This window comes from Aptenodytes forsteri, unplaced genomic scaffold (assembly GCF_000699145.1).
Source record: "Aptenodytes forsteri isolate BGI_AS27 unplaced genomic scaffold, ASM69914v1 Scaffold54, whole genome shotgun sequence".
NCBI lineage: Eukaryota > Metazoa > Chordata > Aves > Sphenisciformes > Spheniscidae > Aptenodytes > Aptenodytes forsteri.
The window spans coordinates 7,680,797-7,701,329 of NW_008796044.1; the positions used below are offsets into that span (position 1 = coordinate 7,680,797).

Genomic DNA, 20,533 nt, shown 5'->3' on the forward strand with positions numbered 1-20,533 from the left:
AGATGCTGCCCAGCTCATCCAGGTTACTGCTGCTTGTAGCTGTCTAATATCACAGCTGAAACCCATTTACCTTTTAAGTCCCAACATCTAATAATAGCCTCAGAGCCTTTTTCTTTTCTCCTCCCAAGTAAAGCCAAGTGAGATAGATCCCTGTTCATCTCAACAAGTTCTCATCTACTGTTGGGACCCAGTGTCCGGGCAGCTGGGAGCTGTGCTAGGAAACCTGGAAAGGCAGAAGAAAGAGCAGGTAAAATCAGCACATACACAGTGCCCAGAAAAAAGGTGAGCCTGCTGGGACTGGGTCAGAAATTAATTTCTCACCACAGGCTCCAAAAAGTCCCTGTGGTGGGGCAGGAGGAAGGCTGAGCCCTGCCGCTGCGCTGGCTGCAGAGGATGGGCTAGGGGAGGCGAGCCAGGCAGGACGGTGTGAGACGACAGCTATGCCGCCCGCAAAGAGGAGCAGGCACGTGTGCCTGGAGGTGACAAACACCATCACTGCAGACAGCGGTAGCCCTGCGCTTTTTCTAAGCCAGGATTGCAGTGTGCCCATCCAAACGCCCCTCTCATCCACAGGCTGCAATTTATGGCTTCAGCAGCCAGACATACAGGCAGCGCCTGAACAGCCCATCGCTGCTGCAGCAGTTGGGGTTGGCTGGGGCTCTCAGTGGGCTCATGGTCCTCACTGCTACCCTGGGGCTGCACCCCGGGTCTCAGCCTCCCTGGCCAAAAATCCCTGCTCTGCCACAGAAGGCAAAAGCTGCTTTATCTAAGTCCAGACCAGTTTCTCCACGTGCCCCAGAAGCCTGTTCAGGGAGCTGAAACGCAAACAAGTGAGAATCTGGCTGTGCTACTATTTTGGCCTTAGCTAGTTCCCCTCACACAGATGAACATGACATTTGCAGATCAGGTTTGTCCACTTTGAACCCTCCCACTGGGCCTTGTCTGAATTTTGTTCCGCCACAGCACAAGCACCTGGCAGCAGCCCAGAGCTGCTGGGGTTTCAGGGTTGGGAAGCCCAGTGGCACCCGGCACTGACAAGTGGCAACCTCCCCTTCCCGATCCGCACCACAGCGAGCCTCCTCCCCTCCTCTGGAGGAGGAGGAGGAGGAAAAAAAGAGCCTTTGCATGGGAAATTTCTCATTTGCAGCTGGGTCTGGTCCAGACCGCGATTCCCCGGATTTGCCCGTGGGCACACAGCCTGGCCGGCACGGCAGCTGTGCCTTTGGGCCCCACATGATCCTCAGCTCAATTTTATCCCTGAATTGTGCCCTACTAGTCAAATAAGGAAACACAGATAACGAGCCACTTGATAACGACTGACCAGCACGATAACCCATAAGCAGGGACGGAAAGGCATGGTTACTGCTAGCGGCGTTCCCCCTTCCTACAGCCCGAGCCGGGCGCTAAGGGCGATATATTTTAATAACATCTTTGATGACCCGTCGGCAGATTGGGCAGCAGGCATTGAGCTGCTTCTTCAGCTTAAGACCGCAGGTGTTGCAGAGGCACATGTGTCCGCAGGTGTAGATCACCGTGTCCACCTCGCTGTCAAAGCAGACGGTGCATTCCCCGTTCTTGCTGCTTGATGGCTCCGGAGGGGGGAAGACGGGAGAGATGGGGGGGCTCAGGGGGGAGCTGGGAGCAGTCACTGCAAAAGAGGAGGAAGGAATGAGATCATTTAGTCACCAAGATGGTGCAAACCTGACACTGTACAACACACACACTCAAATCAATTTTTAAGGCTCTTCCTTTCTTAGTCATTGCCTGGTTCGTTTGGCCAAACAAACCCCAGCGTATTCTAATTGGTACCACAGGTACAGCTCCGGGCAGAGCCTGCCATCCCTTTTCTACAAATGGGGCAAGCACTGCTCGCCTGGGCTTCCCCAAGCAGGGCTGTGATTTTGCACACCCGTTTCATGGTGTGAGTGTGCAGAGCCCCACTCTCCCCAGAGGAGCTGTGCTCCACGCAGGGTGCTCCTGCATCTCGCCGGCCATGCCAGGCGGCTGCGGCACTGCACAATGGCAGCACGTGCCGGGGACAGTACTGGGCAGGGCACTCAGGGCCATCTGCCTGAGACCCAAACAGCACGTGAGCAGTTATGTGGGCAGCCCTCTGGCAGTGGAGCCCTGGCAGTGCAGAAAGCAGTGGTCTGGGTGGTGTAAGACCCCAAGACATGATACCGCACCCGCCGCTATTGCAGTACTGCTGCTGCAGCAAGGACAGCCCCGCAGGGACCACTTTCATTAGACAGACTGACAAAGTGGGAAGCAACATGCAGCCCTTCATCAGGCTGTGAAAATCTTCCCACCACTTTGTGTTTTCTTCCAATTATTTCTGTTGGCCTCGCAGGAGATGTAACATCTCCCCTCTAACCTTGCCCTGCTGTCTTGCATAGCCCCAGCATCATCTATCAGCCCGGATTCCCGTCTTAGCGTAGCCGGCACAGCCAGGTGCCGAGGGCTGGGCTCTCCTTACCGAGCGATGACTCTGAAGCAGACGACGACCTGTTCACACTGAAGGCCATGTCCGAGTCGCTGTCGTACTGCGAGCCGCCAGGGGATCCTGAGGGAGAGACGGTCACTGGGCTGGACTGCACAGTGCCTGCAAACACAGGAGAGAGCTGAGCCCACCGCAGGGCCAATGGACACCCAAACCCCAGCTAAACGCCCCTCAGTCCAGTGAGTCGCTCCCACCCCACGTGCGCACGGTGCTTTAGGAGAAAGTCCAGCTACTGAGTTAAGCGCTGCCCCTTAGTAACGATACAGGTGCATGATTTTGGATGTGACCTCCAGGGCCCGGACCTCACTATGCCATTGTACAATTTCTGTTCAGTGCTTCAGCAAGACGAGCACCAGGTTATCTGACAGCCATCATTTGGAGTGTAAACTCACTTCCCCGCAGTCCCGATCTCTCCAGCAGCAGCGGCCTCAAGCTATTACTGTCTCACTGTCAGATCAGGGGCAGGTGGGAAAGGGCATTGCTTTAAATGAGAAAAACCTGCTTTACAAAGTCACCAACATCTGCTTCTCTGACAGAATCCTTAACAAGAGGAAAGGAGAAGCACTGTAACTGGTCACCAGCAATAGATCAAAAGCGACATCTGGTACCCGAGGCGTGGCAGTGCTTGGGGAACGATTACTGTCCATCAGCAACACACGTGCTTAAACCAGAGCTGCGCTCACAAAAATCACCACCCTTACCAAGGCAGGAGTTTAATACCTGTTGGCTGGAATAGTGGGTTTATAAAGAACCCCTTTTAAAACAAACACTCTGAAAACCAGAGTTTTCAGAGCCATCCCCACAGCCACCCCTGCCTCCCTGCCTGCTGCTTATTTTATCTCTCAAGTCTCATCCTTTTCTGGAGGACTTATACAGGCTGCATACATTCTATGTGACAACTACCACGTCTCGCTCACTCTTGTTCGCAAACACAAGGTGAGATCAGGAGCTGCTTCCCCACATCGGTGACCACCTGCTAAAGGCAACACTGCAAATGCAAACCCGTAGCTCCCATTCTGGCCCAGAAAGCTTCACAGCCAGGTGCTCCCCATTATCATTTCTTTTGGCTGCACTTACCCAGTATTTTGAGCTGGTTGATTACACCGTGGATTGTAAAAAACACCCAGAGAGACTGTGAGGTGTCCACGCACATTAGCATTCCTCGGCTGGCTCCATTCACCCCGTGGTGCACCTCTCCATTCGGCAAGACCATGAAACTGAGAATGTCGCCGTTGTTGAGGACTGGGAACGCTCGGTAAACCACCCAGTACTCCTTGCGGTCCAAAAGAAAGTCTGGATCTGCTGGGAGCTCATTTGTCCGTAAAGTACTCGGATCACAAGAAGTGATGCCAAATGAAAGGGCCCCATAGTATGGCAACCCAAGATGTCCTACTTCCACAAAGAGGCTTTCACCGATATGCAAAGGCCGGTCAGAAAACACCAAAGTCCTATTGCTTTCTTGCCAGTTGGTGCATGCAACCATCCGGTCCTGAGAAAAGGTGATGTCAGGTCCACGGGTGGGGTGGAATCGCAGGTCTGTGTCCAGGAAGGCTGGGACCCCCTGGGCACGCTGCCGTCGGTTTGGGCAACAGGGGATGATGTGGTTGTCTGTCGCAAGTCCTGGAACCCGACTTAGGTTTAGGTTTGCAATTTTGGCCACCACTTGGTTATTCTCCAGTTCGTTGTTATTGAAGTTGGCTGAATCATGGTTGCTCTGGGGAAGGCAAGTGCTGAGACGGGCAGTGCTGAGACGGGCAGTGGTCATGGTCTCTGCAAACATGCTATCTGTGAGATAAACCCAGTGATAAGGGACATTAGAGTCAAGATACAATTGCCTACTTTTACGTTACAATTGTTATTATTTCAGCCTACAGATTATCTGACTTCTGTTCCTCTGAATGGAAAAACAATGGAAAAATTAGCCAGAGGTCAACCACTAATGAAAGGCTAGCGGTGGAGAGTCTCATGTGGAGCAGGCAGAGAAATGGCTGCATCTTGGCACTAGCTGAGGAAAAACACGTGTTATGAAGTACCCATGTCATCTGGGAGTTCCTTGCACTGGTGAACTGGGAAAAGCTGTAAACCGGTGTTGTCCTACAGCTTTCTCAGTAGAGGGGACTAACAGCTTTGAGGGTGCTCCGTAAAAGAAGGAAACGCCTCAATATCTGGTTGTCCAAAGGTCTCGTGCAAGCCAAATCTGCAACACAGTGATGGGCGAAGGAGCACAAGCATGAATAGATATTCCTTTCACACTCCTTGTCATTGCCTTACAGCTGTGAGGTGTCTAGGCATAGGTGTGTCCAAGAGAGGTCATTTTACAAGAAGATTTCAAGCCTCCTATCTCAGGGGTGTTCACACCACTGCAGAGATTTTGAATTGAGAGCTTGTCACAAAAGCTACTTGCTGCAGGTGTTACAAAGAAAATTTTTACAGTTAGAGAGTTATTTTCCCCTTTCACAGCAAAGGGAAAGTCAGGATGCTGACTCTTAATTCATTTCCCAGATTTTCACCTCAGCCACGCCAGGCTGGGGGGGGATTTAAAGGTGTGGGGAGGTTCAGGAGTGCCCTTCCTTCTACCTCCAGCACTGTCCGGGGCGGCTTGGACACTTCCCTCCAAAGGTAAGGCATTAACCAGCTGAGCAAAGTCGAAGCACATGGAAGTTAAGAGTGTGTGTGAATGAAGCAGACTCCTGGTCTTCCCAAAGATGGAGCGGGGAAAAGCATCCCAGCACCAACACTGCCTGCTCCTTGGAGGAGAAAATCACCAGGCTTTTACCAAAGAAGGAAAAACACCCAAATCCATCCAGCAGCTGCAAAGCAGAGGCTGCCTTTGCTCAAAAGCCCGTGCAGGAGAGGCCACTGGTGTAGGCTGATGGCTGGACCAGCTGCTTCTAGCAAGCACAGGGTATCTGGCAAGAAATGCTCCCACAGAGGAGTAAGACACATCCAAGCTTCATGATGCTGAAAGATGCATTTTGTACATCTGTATTTGGGCTATATTTCACAGCTTTCTTGACTTGCAAAATTTTAGGAGGAAGAGACAGAGAGACAAACATGTCTGCTTTGACACCACCACATCTGTAGCAAGGAGGCTGGGTCCCCTGGTGCCCCAGGTGGCTGAGCATCATCCCGATTCCTGGGGCAGTTTGTGGGGCTTGGTACTTTGATCAAAAAAAAAATCAGAGTACAGGTGCCCTCAGGCCAAGTCTTTCACTCTGCACACTTGGGTGCCGAGGGCAGGACTGGGGGGTGGGGACAGAAATAAGCTGCGTTTTATTTTTCTAACTATAATCTAATGAGGAAGAAGGACTGCTCTGGTGAAGCAGCTGCGCTGTCCGATACAGCAAACACTCCTTCACCTCTGTGATGAGCACCAGAGGCTGGAGTGTGTCGCAACTGCAATTACAGGATAAGCTACTGGTAAGGTTTAATTACACATTTGAGGCAGAGCAGGCAGGGCAAAGTGTTGTTTATGTGTAGCCTTCTTGGCTGTAAAATAATTTATACCATTCAGAAGAATATGTGATGGAGCTGCCTGCCCACTGGACTAACCATTTCACAGGTTATCGCTGGTTGTCTGTTCAGTGTGAGGATGGAGGCACCATCCCCTCGAGCAGGTGCTGCTTAGCTTGTTAAAACCAAATCAGCTCCTAGGAGCCTCCAAGAAAGGGCAACACTCTTGTATTTTAAAACGATTCCCTGTGGTGTAGATCAGTTCAAAATACTCCATCTAACACTGAATTCATTTGAAATTTCAATGCCATAAAAGTCACGAAAGCAAAGTTATTCCAAGGCAATTGGCTCAGTTTCCTAATGGGAACAAATTCATCCCCTCTTGCAGCCCTCCCCAAGGATGATGCTTGTAAATCAGCCAGGCACCACCTGAATGCAGTGATCTGCTTAGGGGTGAGGAGAGATGTGGCATGCAGTGGCAAGGATCCCAAAGTACACAGGAGCTCGCGCTACATTTTCTCATCACTCTTCAGCTGGCGGGCTGCATCCTGTGCTGCAGCCAGTGCTTTGCAGACATACAGGGATGCCCATGTATGAGGGAAGGATAAGTATGGTTACATCTGCAAACGCAGCTTGTTAAACTGCCAGTCGAGGTGGGGACCAAGGCCAAAAGTTGAGAGAGGGGCTGGGGAAGGGTGCCAGGAAACTCTTGGGGAATGGGTCATCGTTTTCCAGTGGACTGGAAGTAACTGGTAGCTGGGAAAGAAGAGGGGAAGCCAGAGCTGGTCGCCTTTGTTTCCTCAGTCCCTGGGACCTTGCACCACATTTTTCCACACCATAGCAGCACATCTAGCTCAGAAAAAGCTGGGTAAAGTTACATGTAAAGATTTCCATCTAGCCCTTCACATGGCTGCTACAATGCACAGCCTTAGGACTTTCCATCACTGACATCTCTGAAATATATTGCTTTCTGGATCCCCACTGCTGGCAAAAGAAAAATGGTTAATTTGAAGTACAAAACCAACAGTAAATTAGTTTTCTTACGTGTCCCACAGAAATGATCAACCAGATAGATCATGCATCTTTTCTCCATGATCATGCCTTTGTGGAAAGAGCAACCAGAAGAGAAAGCCATGGGCCAAAATACACACTTACCTAGTATTTGCACTTCATGGGTAATTCCATAGACGTCTATGAGTGCCCAGAGAGGACCGGAAACTTTAATACCACAGTGAAACAATATTGGCTCCTCATCATTAATACTGTAGAAGACTCTCCCATGGCGGTCAACCCAGAAGGCCAAGATATTGTCTCTCACAGCAAACCTCTCTGGCAAAGCTTTGGCCCAGTATCCGGGTCGGGTCACTAGGTCCGGACAGGCGTACTTTGGTATCTCGTCAGAGCTCATCTGCGATGGGTCATGAATGGTGAAGCCGAAGCGTAGGGCCCCGCTCCAGCCGTGGTGCACAGCCACCAGCTTCAGCCTAACTTTCTCGTAGAGGTGGATGGGCCGGTTGGTGAAGGTGACCCCGTTGCAGAAACTGTTCCTCCGCGTGGCCTTGCGGGAGTGAGCGTCCAGGCGCACGTTCTTGCCTTTGGCTTGGGAGTGGAAACGTGGCGGCTCCGTGATAGCGAGGACCGAGCGTCTCTCATGGCTGCTGTTGGGCAAACTGTAATAGGGGCGGCTGGAGACGGAGCGGGTCTGGTGGCTTGTGTCTGCAAAAGGAGAAACCAGTGGCTCCATCAGCAGTGCTCAACCTGAGCCATGCGTTTAGCTCAGCCCAGGCAACTGCAACTGGCTTGCCACACGTGCTTTGTATTACTCGCTGGGAACCGCACTATTTAACCTTAAAATGCTGTGCTTGGCCACAATCTGCTCTTTGTTGCACCAATTTGGCCCTCAGCTTTATACAAATGTAAGGCAAATGTGGCTCCTGGGGCAAAGGTTAGGCAGCTTCCCTTCTACGCCCTGCAAAGCTGGATGAAAACGAACATCCTTTTGTTCCCATCAGATGCATCCTATTGCACTCGGAAAGGCTTAACGCTTGTGACTGTGGCTCCGAGTTTCCTACTTACAATGCATGTACTGTTAAATCACCAGCTCGTGGCCAGAGTCACACCATCTCTGAGAATCGTGGCTGTTAAGATCAGAGGTGCTCAAAAGGAACGCGGATGCAGGATACTGATTTTCTGGGGACATGCAGCCATTGGTTTCTCTGTCCCTTAATTTTGTAACGATGAACAAGAGCTTTTGAACAACACAAATAAACCAAGACATTTAGCAGCTGGAGCACTACCTCTGCATCACCAGACTGTTCTTCCAAAACTTTCAACCCAGCCCCTGGTTCAGATATCAGATGCAACTGGCACATTAAGGAACATTTCATCCTGCAAAGCCTCGCCTTTACACAGAACCTCCCATTTGAGCTCAAAGCACTTTATAAATGATGATTGTTTTCAGCTTCACAGCACCACAGATGGCACAGAAATCCTGCCATCCTCGTTTTACAGATGGGAGAAGGAGAATTTATGGGTGAGATCTTGCAGCATTTAAAGTCAATAGCAATTTCGAGACCAATTTCAAGAAAAGCAGATTTGAGGCCTAAAGTGAAGTTCACACAAGCGTGAAGCAGAAATGAAAAAAGTCCAACTTTTAATCTTAAGCCTTAGCTGTAAGTTCCCTGAGGTGGAGACAATCTCTTTTGCATATCCCTGAACACATGGGGTCCTGCTCTGGGATCAGGGGTCCCACGACCACCACCACCACCACCACAGTGTTACAGGCACTTTGATCTCCCCATTTCCCACCCACCCCACCTCTCCTTCTCTTTGCACCTGGCTTTGTAGATTTTTAAAGCAAAAATGGAAGGCGTCCTGGGTGCTCAAAGTCATCCTGTTAAATATAAAACTGCATCACATGCACACATTTATTTTGAAATCTTTTGCCACGTTTGGAGCTTTAGAAGCCGCCTGCCTGGCCCTTCCTTCAAACTGCTTCCTCCCTGTGTGTAACCCCTGGCTTTGCTTCGTGACAAGGGAAGGATTTTCTGACTCTTTCCTCTCTTGGAGAGAAACAGCAGAAGATGCCGGGAGCTCAGCTGGGAAAGCTGGCAGGAAAGCTGCAAGCAAAACCACACCAGGTAGGGCACCGAGAGGCTGGGAATTGCATTCGTATCTGAACTAAGAGAGGCTCAAAGCAACCGCTGCCTTTACAAATGCAAGGCAAGGGGGGGTCGCAGGCAAGATCTGAACACAGGATTAGCGCTTGAAATCAGGCATCTGCAACAGGAGTCAAAGAGCCACAAAGGCAAAAAGCTCCTGTTTACATCAAGAAAAAAGGACAGTCCTAAATTATGACAGGCAAACGCTGTGGCTAAATAAAAGGTCTTTTGTATCTCTTCATTCGTACTGCACGTGACAATCACTGCGTAGTACAAGGTAATGGTTAATCCTGTCGTGCACGAATATAAATAAATAGATCCTTGCCCTTACACCAGTGGGGGGATTTGCCATTTCCATGCCAGGGCCACGAAGCCAGAGTCCTGGGGGAGACGGGGAGGAAAGAAGCCCCCCCAGGTGTTAAATCCCCTCGGGGCAGTCCCCCTGCCCGGCACAGCACCTCCCCTCGCAGCAGTGCTGCGGGCCAGGCTTCCCCCAAGCTCTCCCAGTACAGGAGGGGGTTCCCTGGGTCTGCGGGGTCAGCCCCGGCCATGCTCGCAAGAGGTATGGGTATTTCTCTTGGGTATTCCCAGGAGGAATCTCATTTCTTGCCTCCCGAAGAGCTAAAATGCAGAAGATGGCTGCTCTCAGCACAGACCCACCCGCTGCTCATGTGGGCGCTGCTCCATGTGTCTGCCTGCAAATGTTCCCGACAAATGATGCTGCTGCAGAGGAAATACGGTTTGGGGTTTCCTTAGCAGAGAGACGCATGGTGGCACGAACCCAGCCAGCACGTAATGCTGGGCAAGTGGCCCCGAGCAATGAGGGGTGAATCCTCTCCCAGCCACGCTTTCCCACACCGGCTCCCCATTTTTCATCTGGATTCACAGAGCCTTTGCACCATTCAGCTGGGACGGGGGTTAAGCAAAGCCACCGACGGGTGCTGCCGGGACAGCCCTCCTGCGGGCCGGGGGGCTCAGAGCTACCCTTTCACATCACACCGTGCCTTGCTGGGCAACAGCCTCCCCATGTAGAGAAATCCTTGTTTTATAATCCATTGAGCTGCATTTTCTTCTAAAACGGTTAAAAATAACTCGCCTGTGAAAGCAAATGCCCTGGCCTCAATGTCCCCGTGTTGGCCAGGAGGAGGAAGGAGGGAAGAAAGCTTTTTGTTCCCCTGCCCTCTCTGCTAGCACGAGAATCCCCTGCTTTCCACCCCCTGTGCAGCACCAGCCCTCCTCCCACATCGACCTACCAGAAAAAAGACACGCATAAAGACCGAGCGCGGCAGGAGGTGATGCCCTCCGGCACGGCTCCTGGGCAGGTACTTCTCGTGCCACTTTTGGAAAGCGTGGAGGACCGAGGCGGGAGTGACAGTGACAGCAGCACGACGGACGGAAAAGCGATGACACAGGCACCCACTTCAAACGCAGCTTTGGGTCCACCCTGCCAGAGAGGAACTTGGGGCCAGGGTTTGGCTTTTTTGTTTTGTTTTTTTAAAAACAGGAAAGCATATTGTGGCTAAACAATAGGAAAGTCTCCAGAAGGAAATGAATGGATAATTTATTTATAAAGCCGTTCCCCCCTCGCATGAACACCTGCCGGTTGCCACCAGGAATAAAGCCTGACATAACCCAAGGCAGCGGAGGCAGAGCTTTCCCACTGAAACACGCCTGAAGCTGTGCTTGGGCATGTGCTTTACTCATTATGTACTGAAGGGGACTAGGCAAGCTCAACAGGATGTTTGTGCCTTTGAATTGCCCCAATTTGCGGCTCGGCTTCCATAGTTTGGATCACATTTCAGTCCCTCTGCTATTTCTCCAAACTCTCCCCTCTCCTGTCTGTGCTTTCCCACCCAAAAGCCCATCCGTGGGATAATGACAGCCAAGCTCATGGCAGAAATGCCACCCTACCCAAGGGTGCCTGATGCCGTGACAGGCAGCTAAAAGAGCTACGCCAACTCTTTTTTTCAGCTATGAGATTCCTACAATGCTTTGAGCAAATAATTTCTTCTCTTTATGCCTCACTTCCCTGTCTAACAGAGAGTAATAGTATTCCTCCACCACATAGGAAACTAAAAGGATTAAAAAATGTAAAGTTCTCAAATACTTCAATCCCTGAGCCCTGTAAGTATGTCAGCGGGCTGGCTAGATCTTCAAATGGGACACAAACCCACTGGGTCCCCCTGGGTGATGTTTTTAGGTCCTATCCAGCATTTTGCTTCTTTTCATTCTGGAGTTTTCCATTTTTCATCCCTACTCTCACCAACTGCAAACATGATGCTTGCAGCATCAGTCCCTCAAACGCATGAGCAGGGCTTCAGCAAATATAAAGTAAGCCAGGAAAATGGAAGAAAAAGCTGAACTGAAGGATTAAGAATGGTGTAGGGCTCCTCACTGAAACCTGCAAAAGAAACCCTGGCTGGAAGGCAGCATTTCCATCCACATAGCCTGCACTGAAATAGATTTGGGTTATGGGGACCCATGCTCTCAACTGCAAGTAGCTATCACACATCTGAAACTTCACCTCCTTTCCGAAAGGCCAGCACATTTATTTCTTAGGTTATGCTGACCTTTGGAGAGGTATTTTAACAAACATGCACTTTGCATTTCAAAAAGGTACAGCAGACAGACCCTGGACAAATTCCACATATTTATCATGGTTCCAGTTCTAAAAATAAACATTTTTTTCACCCATTTGTTCACAGCATCGGGTTTGCTGTGGCACTGTAATCCCACTGACAGCAGCAGACAAAATTCAGAACAAGAGCTCTCTCCAAGGCTGCTACTCTCCGGGGTGCAGAACGGAGGAGGCTGCTTAGCTGGGGAGTTGACCTTGAGCCGGATTGATCCTGTCTTCACTTGCCCTGACAAGCCAGGCAGGAATAATACCACAGAAAACCCTAAAATGAGGGAGAAGAGAATAACATTCAAGGAGACCAGAGCTACAGCAGAGAGCTACGACAAGGGCAGCCTGACAGTTGGAGGAGGAAGGCACTGCCTTCCCCATGTGCCACGGGTAAATTCATGGTCTATATTAACTCCACAACCACTGCATCAAAAGACATTCCCTGGCTTCCACATCCCTTTCCTGAGGACCCCCTCCAAGTAAATCCATGACAAAAGACGCGCAGGATCACAAGGCAAGCAAATTATGGGGCAGCCAGGTGCCAAACAGGGATGCATACTGGATAAGGCAAGGATGTCAAGGGAACAGAAATTACTGGGACCGCTACCTCGTGGGTGAACAGCTCACAGGAGACAACAGCTCATCGGCATGCAGCTGGAGCGTGGTCTCTCCGTGTTGTTCAGAGAAAAAGCTGAAAGGTAGCAGCCTGCAACCTGAAATCTATCCATTAATGCTCACTGCACCGGCAAAAGGGAATCCACCTAACATGCCCGCATCTTATCTTTATGGCCGGTGCTTTACCAGTAACATTAGAACTTTTTCCTGTTACAGTAGATAGTTAGGTCGCTGCTGCTGCAACAACCCTGTTGAACATTAAACAAAGCGTCTGGAGAGAGGGGGCAGGTGACTTTTCCTTTAAAACAGGAAAATCCCAACAGGTGGGGACAACGTGGTCAAGTTTACTGCATGACTGCAAGCTTGTAGAAACAGCCCTCACAGACCGAAAGTCAATCACAATGTGGTCCAGTAAAAGCACGGTCCTTGCCGTGCTTGTACCACTGCATCTCTACTGCTGGAGATGATGCAGCCGCCCGCGGGCACGAGAGCTGGAGCCTTGCCGGAGGCTGGAAGAAGCAGGCTAGGCTGCTACTGCAGATAACAAACATTAACAGTAACATGAAACAGGATTCTGCTCCGACCTGATCTTATCTTCTGAGAACAAGAGATAAAAATCTGTTCACATATAAATTTAGTGCGCTGCCTAGACATTTATTTTTTTTTAAATACAGAAAACGTGTCGGGGAGCTCTGCGGGAAGCACTGGTGTTGCCTATTCCATGCTCACCAGTGTGAATTTGTAAAGTCAGGCTACCAAATCCACTATAAGGCTGCTACAAAAAATTGGCCTCATTTCCGAACGTCCTGCTGGCTCAAACATTGGAAAACTCAACTTGACAATTAATAAATATCCCCCATTTAAATTCCTGTGGTTTGCATAACCAGTCCACAGCCCCGCTTTGATGTAAAGGTCTCCCTGCCCGGTCCTCTAACCTGAGACAAATTTCCAGGGAGTTAAAAAACCCCACATGGTTCACTTGCAATACAGTGATGCAGAAATTGAGGCATTAAGGGGAGATTGAAGAGCCTGTAGCGAATTGCAGGAAATGTGACATTTTTGAAGAGACTAATTTGGGAAGGAGGGGAGGAGGAAAGACAGAAGTTGTTTTTTCATTAAAAGGTGTGTTGTGGCACTGAGGTAACTCTCAATGCAAGTATCTAACGGACATACAACATTTTTCATTGCAAAACAGTCCAGAAAAAACCCTGGCAGAGAACAGGGATTGACTTCAGCTCGCAAATCAAGTTGTGCCTGTCTCCACGAGGATTTTCAAGTGAGAAAACCCTCTTGCTTCTGCGGCTAATGCTCGAAACCAAACTTTTAATGGAGGATTTTTAAAAAAAAAAGCTAAAATCCATTGTTTTCTTGGCAGAGGCTAATGACACATTTATTCTGGTCTTCTAGGCATTCCTCCATGAAAGCAGAGAGGTATTTGCCAACAGCATTAGGCAAGATCCTTTTGTTCTGATTCTTTTTTTCAAACCAGCAAACATGGGCAATTCCAGCAGGACCTTGCAGTATTTTCCAGGCTGCTCCATCCCTTGTCTCCTACCACGTCCTCAGGAAACGAGCTCCTGCATCCTTGCTCCTTTCAAATTAAGCTCTTTCCTTGCAGTGGGGAGCTCATACGAACGCAAAGTTCAACCACATCATTTAAAAGAACGGTTGCCTTGACAGGAAAGCCAATGCCGGGGCTTAGCTCTCCTGGTTAACCAAACGTCACATCGTGACACCAGCATTGGAGCCAAAAGACGGCAAGCACAGTTGAATCTCTAAGATCCACCAGCTGCCTCGAAGCAGAAAATAAACCATGACAGAAGGCCTGCTCCAAGGATGAAAAGTGCCGATAGCAAATCTTCCACAACCTAGAAGTGATCACAGAGCCCCAATGACTGGGGAGAGCCAGCGCTCCCCTTGATCAGGCAGGAATACTCTTCCAACCCACTTCCAGACCTTCTGCTTGACTTTGCTTTTTGGTGGTAAAGGAAATCAAACTTGACACAAAAAAAGCCGGTGCATGACTTTGATGGTGCGGCATTTTCAGAGAAAGTGGGGAGCCCTGAGCTAAACCAATATGGTTTTGTGGATCAGGCTGTAGAAGCAGGGTCTGCTATCAAAAAATCTGCTCCTGGGTCTGCAAGTATAGGTAAGTCCACCTACGCTCACCTCCATCTCCCTATTCCCCCGTCTCTCTCCTGTTGTGCCTCTCTCTGTGTGCATGCGTGAATTTTGCTGCAAAGTTGGCCCCATCTTTAGTACAAGTTTTTAGTTCTCCTGCATATAAATAGCACTAAGAATACACAGAAGCCAGCAATTAAGCACAGAAAAAAATCTCCTCTCCGCCGTATTATTAGCAAATCTGGGTCAATGAGTCTGCAACTCTAGTAACAAATTCTTAGACTTGGTTAATGAGAGACAGAGTGAGAGCAAGCGGGAGAGGGATGGAGAAAAGACAGGGTTCATGCCATAATCCCTGCTTAAGTCTTTTGGTGCGAGTGATGAAAGCAGCTGCATGATAGATGAGGAGCCTTGGAAATGGCACAGATTATTGTAATCCGTTATACGGCCTTGACACCCAAGTCCACTGGCTCGTGTCAGTCACAAGGCCATGCTCACGAGCCAAAGAGCTTTGAAAGATGTCAGGGATTTGAAAGTCATAAAATATGGGATGCAAAACTAGACGAAACTTTCGGCTACTGGCTACAGATAAAAACATCTTGTCAAAAATAATCAGTCAGCCACTCTTATTACAGCTCTTATCGGGAATTTTTGGACTATGTTCTCACTAATATGCTGCATATGCAACACGTATGATTTCATACACCAGGAGACCAAACCTGTGCCTCCTACTTGATGTATTATGTTTTTGCAAAATTGTTACCTTCTTTAGAAAGTTAAGTTTAACTTGAGGAGAGCAGAGGGCTGCTCAGCTCACTTTATCTTCTAGTCCCAAACTCAGAGTCCATAGCATAGTTTTGGGAGGTGATCAAAAGCAATGAGAAGTAAGCAGCTGACGTCTGTTTAAGCAACTCAACAAACGGTTTCTGAGGACTGCTAGGTTGGGAGACGAAATATTTTCCAAATCTAAATGCTCAGCTTGTCAGTCAGTGATTAATACATGTATTTTTGTGATTTATTGTTTTCATTGTTTTATAGAAACAGACAATAAAGTGCACCATAAAGCAGAGAGCACTAGAAGATGTAACACTTCAGGCTGGTAAGACTGGTCTGGAGGAATGAATTCAGCTGGACACCCAAAGATGGGAGGAGAGGAGCAGAGATGTGGACAAAAAACCTCATGTTCTCTGGGGCAGTTGGGTTCTGCTTTGATTTACTAAATTCATACAGAAATGGGGTCCCATTTCCATGGATTTACAATGCTAAACAATTCTTTTTTTCAATGGCTGTTACTTTGGGCAGGTCTGAAGCTCACTCCCACCTTCTGATACATCGATTTTGTTAAATCAAGTGCATTGTGCTCACTGCAAGTTAAACCCAGCTTAGAAGGCCAACATCCAAGGACCCCATTTCAACAGTGGTTTTACTGTTATGTCAAGCACCATTTTCCTTGTGCATTCCCTTTTTCCACAGCCTGACGTGAGGACAGTCCCATGGCATGTGTGTCAGGGCGTCTTTTTCTCTAATGACTGCTCCTACAGTCATTAGAGGAGAAGGACTTTGTCTTCAGTGGTTTCAGTGCTCTACAGCATGGCTCAAATACGGATTTCCATGGCATCAAGACAGTCACAGAGATATTCTTAATTTTATAGGGTATTGTGCCACTGGGGTCTGTCTCAGAGATCCCTTCCCCTTCCTCCTTGCTCCAGGCCAGCAGCATTCACTGCTGCAGCAGAGCCCACAGACACAGCCTAAGAGCAACCCAAGAGACCCAAAAAACGTGCTGTGTTAGTGAGTGCTGCTGGTTCCTCGAGGCTTGAGGCTACCACGTGGCTCTCGCGTTGAGGTGGGGAAGGACCCCACTGTTGTGTCTGTGGGAGACCCATCGTATGTTCCTGATTAATCACACTGCACAGAAATGATCCTAGGTAGAGTATTTTTCACAGATTAAAAACGAATCTGGGTTTGTCTTCTTGCCCCCAATTCCTCTCCATTCATTAATTCTTCACTTCCAAGACAACTTTTCCCCTACAGACAGTACAAACAGCTCAGAACTGTTTTTCAGAGCAAAGCTTTATGTTTAAAAAGCATCGTTCTGAACTAGTGTTTTCATTTTCCAATCATGACTGTGATTTGTTGAAGAACTACAAGAACATGTGAGTAGCATAATCACTGACATTGAAACGGTCCATGCCCTCACCCTCTCCCCTCGCCGCCAGAGGAGCACATAATGACCATTAATGCAAATAAACTCCCTGTTTCCATTGAACCTCTTCTTCTGACCAGCTGTACCAAGTCATCTGCACTGGGGATTTATAGATAGTGACCATGTCATTCCAATGTTAATGGCTTTTAATGAAATTGGAGAATTAAATGCATTCCCTTTTAATATCCTCAGAGCAGCAATTTTATTCCATCCCATGGTTTCAACAGGGCTTATGGAAAGAGTGCTGGAGCTTGGCACATCCTTCCCATCAGCCCGTCAATGTGTCGCTTCCAGCGCAGACAGGAACAAAAAGAGGGAAAACAGGGCTTGGAAAGAGTGCTGGAGCTTGGCACATCCTTCCCATCAGCCCGTCAATGTGTCGCTTCCAGCGCAGACAGGAACAAAAAGAGGGAAAGAATTTTGTTGTCTCCCTGATGCAGGAAACCCACCCATCCCCTACAGACAGGCAGCGTCACGGCACTGCACCAGGAGGGCAGCTTGTGAAATAGGGAGAAAAAAAGATTTGAAAAGTAATAGTGGTAATTTATGGCACATCCTTCCCATCAGCCCGTCAATGTGTCGCTTCCAGCGCAGACAGGAACAAAAAGAGGGAAAGAATTTTGTTGTCTCCCTGATGCAGGAAACCCACCCATCCCCTACAGACAGGCAGCGTCACGGCACTGCACCAGGAGGGCAGCTTGTGAAATAGGGAGAAAAAAAGATTTGAAAAGTAATAGTGGTAATTTAGCCTGGCTTTTGATGCATTGTTCTCTGAAAACACCCTAAAAGCCAGTGTTTACGTTGTCTTCATCCCTCTGAATTCGGACTGTATACAATTTATACTCATGCCCTTTCCACCTCCAAAAAGCATATTTGGAGAAAGGCCAGTACGTAAGATGTGCTGTCAGAGCCCTCCCCGCGTCTGCGCGTGTACCATACTGTACCACACTGAGTGTAGCTGAGCTGTGCCACGGGTGACTCAGGTGGGGTGCGTGATGCTCGAGCCAAGAAGCGTTACGAGCTGAGTGTGTTTTCCACACCCAGTAAAAACAAAGAAAACTCCCATAAGCACGGGAGTTGTCCAGTGACAGGGCTACAGAGGAAGAAAAACGGCAGATGAAGGGTGAGATCAGCACTCAGAGCGATGCTACAAGCACAGAAAGGAGAGCCTGGCCATTCATTTCTGCCTTCAACTTTTTCCAAGAAAACCTTATGATAAAAGGAACAAACCTGTTATTTTTCTTTGCCTCTACTTTGTTACAGAAGCCTCTTTCATCTTTATCTCCTCTATTCATAGTGGTGCTAAGGGTCTCTTTTCCTCTTAATTACAACTTCTCTATACTCAAAGGACAGGAAAGAACTCAGTTTAAAAGAAAAAACGGCGGAGCTATTTCAGTCCAAACAGGGATGGATAACCAGAGAGCCATTAGACTTAACGGTGGCACCCATACAGGGCTTTTGATCTGTCCTAAGGGAGCCACAAAACCACAGAAAAAGGGGAAAAAAGGCCTCTAGGAAGATGTTCTTTCCAGCAAGCCCTGCTCCCAACATGGTGCAGCATTTTTAAACGCTGTCCACAGTTCCTTTTATATTTACACACAGTTTAAACAGTGATCTGGCAATGAGAAGGGAAAATGCTTTGGGAGGAACGCATGGCTGAGGAAGCTAAATAAAGAAGTGGCCAGGTCTTCAATCATCCTATATTTTATATATACAAAGGCTGCAATTCCACTAAGCTTTTCCGAAACAATATGTAAAGAATCCAAAACAGGGCAAAGTGATGGGAATAATTAAATCGCCAGCGGGGGGGGAAGCACAGCTCTTCCACTCTGCCAGGCTAGTTTCCTTGGAGGCATCACAAAGCACAAAGGGATTTGTGGTGGTGGGAACTCTAATGGGTTATAGGTAACTCCACAGGGGCTGAGTCCAGCCTGTGCTGGGTGGGCTGGTGCCCAAGGCCAACACTCTCCCAGCAAGGAGATTTTAAATAAATTTAATACTGGCCAAACTCTCTTTCCAAGTGAGCTGAAGGGCTAGTGACTTCACTCAACTCATGTACAGTCCACCCTGTACAACAATATCACATATTTTGTTGGCTGTTTTATTAATGTTCAGAAAAATAAGCTATAGTTTTTTCTAAATACAGTCCATCTTCAGAAATAAAGCCAAAAATCTTTAAAAGAGAAAAAAAAAGAAAGAAAAAGAAGAGTTCTTTGCTGGTCCAGAAACAGAGGAAAATGTTCCACTAAAAAAAGACACATCCTTTTTTCCTTAGTTGAAATTTTTTTAAATGCATAGTTTTCTGCTAAGCTGTGAAGCCAGTCTGAGAGGCAGGTGGTTGTGCAACACTTGGCTGCTGCATGGCTGAGCTGTGAGATCCTTTTCCATGATATTTACAGGAATTAATATGAGGAAACAAGAGCCACTTCAAGACATTAAACTGTCCAAACAAAAGAAAATACAGTCATACCGTTACTGGACACACAATGACCTCAGCCCCTTTCTTCATCTCAAATGTCTTCAATTATTTCAACACAAAAAGGATTTGAACAAGAGGGGTTTATTTTTAAGCCTCCATGTCAATCTTCTTAACGCCAGTGGGATTTGATCCCAGCACACCTAAGTCAACATCAACATTTTTCTCCCTTTACTCTCCCTTTGTGGTACCACAGCCAAGAGATGATAAAGGCAGGTGAACCGAAGAAATCTGGAGATGAGAGACAATTCCTTGCATTGTTGCAGATAAATGCCAGCTTTTTTTTTGCCAGAAGAAGGTCAAAGCCTTTTTTTGCTCCCTCCCCCAGAGGAAGGAATCGTTCCCAAGAGATGGGGCGAATGTGTGAATTATACAACAAACAAGGAGCACTGCAACCTCAACAGTGATCGCCCGTGGACGCCTGGCTGCCAGGGGAGGTCCAGGCAATATAAAGTACTGGGTTTCATCATGTCTTCCCACCTTTTTAAGGTGGAGTTTGGACCATCGTTCAGCACAGCACACTTGGTAAATACCTTCAAAACAGTTTACTGCAGAGCTGCAAGCTGTTGTTATTTTTATAGCTGTGGGGTTTTTTTTTATTCTTCATAGATCATTTACACCTATAAAGCCTCACTGTACGGTCAAACAGCACACTCCTTAGTAACTACGGAATTGGAAATTTTAGAAATCCCACATGAAACAACATAAACAGCTGTCTAAACCCTCCCATTTCCACCCAGATGGCTCTTGTTTCAATTAACTGAATCAAACTTTAATTCAGTCACTCACTGGCCTTGTTTGGATTTACTTGGAAAAACACACCTATAAATCACATACGAAAAACTGTGGAGAGAAAGAATGTTTCTCTTTGGGTGGTTCTTTTGGTTCTTTCTTTTTCTTTTTTTTTTGGTAGAACAAGATTTTATTACCAGATAAAAAAATATACAATTACATGTTGACAGCTTAGAGCTTCTAGTGGTTCTGGCCACAATAAAACACAGGCAGCGGCACGACTACATGCTGTCCCTCCGCTTCTTCGAAATAGATGGCACCAAGTGTCTCCCATGCTGCATGTGTCACTCGCATCATCTCCCAGGGACTTTTGAGCTGGAAACATGCTGAAAAAAGGATGCCAAATGTACGGAAAGCCTGAATTCATCAAAACGGACCCACACAGGTGCTTTCCCCTGGTCCCAAATCTACAGGACACTGGGCTTTACAGGTGCCACCGCTCACCGAGTGCCGCCTTGAAATACCAAATTTGAGCGGTCACTTGAAGAGCTGCAGGAAAGCCCCCTCCTAAGCAACTCATTCATTGCAGCGATCTGCTGCTGGCAGAAAGAGGGGAGAGGCTTGGCATCCCCGAAACCTCCTC

General features: G+C 48.2%; 1 protein-coding gene across 1 annotated transcript in view; it reads right to left on the reverse strand.

The window, feature by feature from the left end:
• Window positions 1-1,057: 1,057 nt before the first annotated feature.
• The window catches only part of NEURL1B (neuralized E3 ubiquitin protein ligase 1B), a 104,558-nt gene continuing 85,082 nt past the window's right edge, over window positions 1,058-20,533 (reverse strand). The window contains 4 exon segments of the mRNA XM_019473776.1: window positions 1,058-1,648; window positions 2,477-2,602; window positions 3,578-4,285; window positions 7,109-7,669. Of these exon segments, the coding sequence (XP_019329321.1) occupies window positions 1,404-1,648; window positions 2,477-2,602; window positions 3,578-4,285; window positions 7,109-7,669 (1,640 nt within the window). The 3' untranslated portion in view covers window positions 1,058-1,403.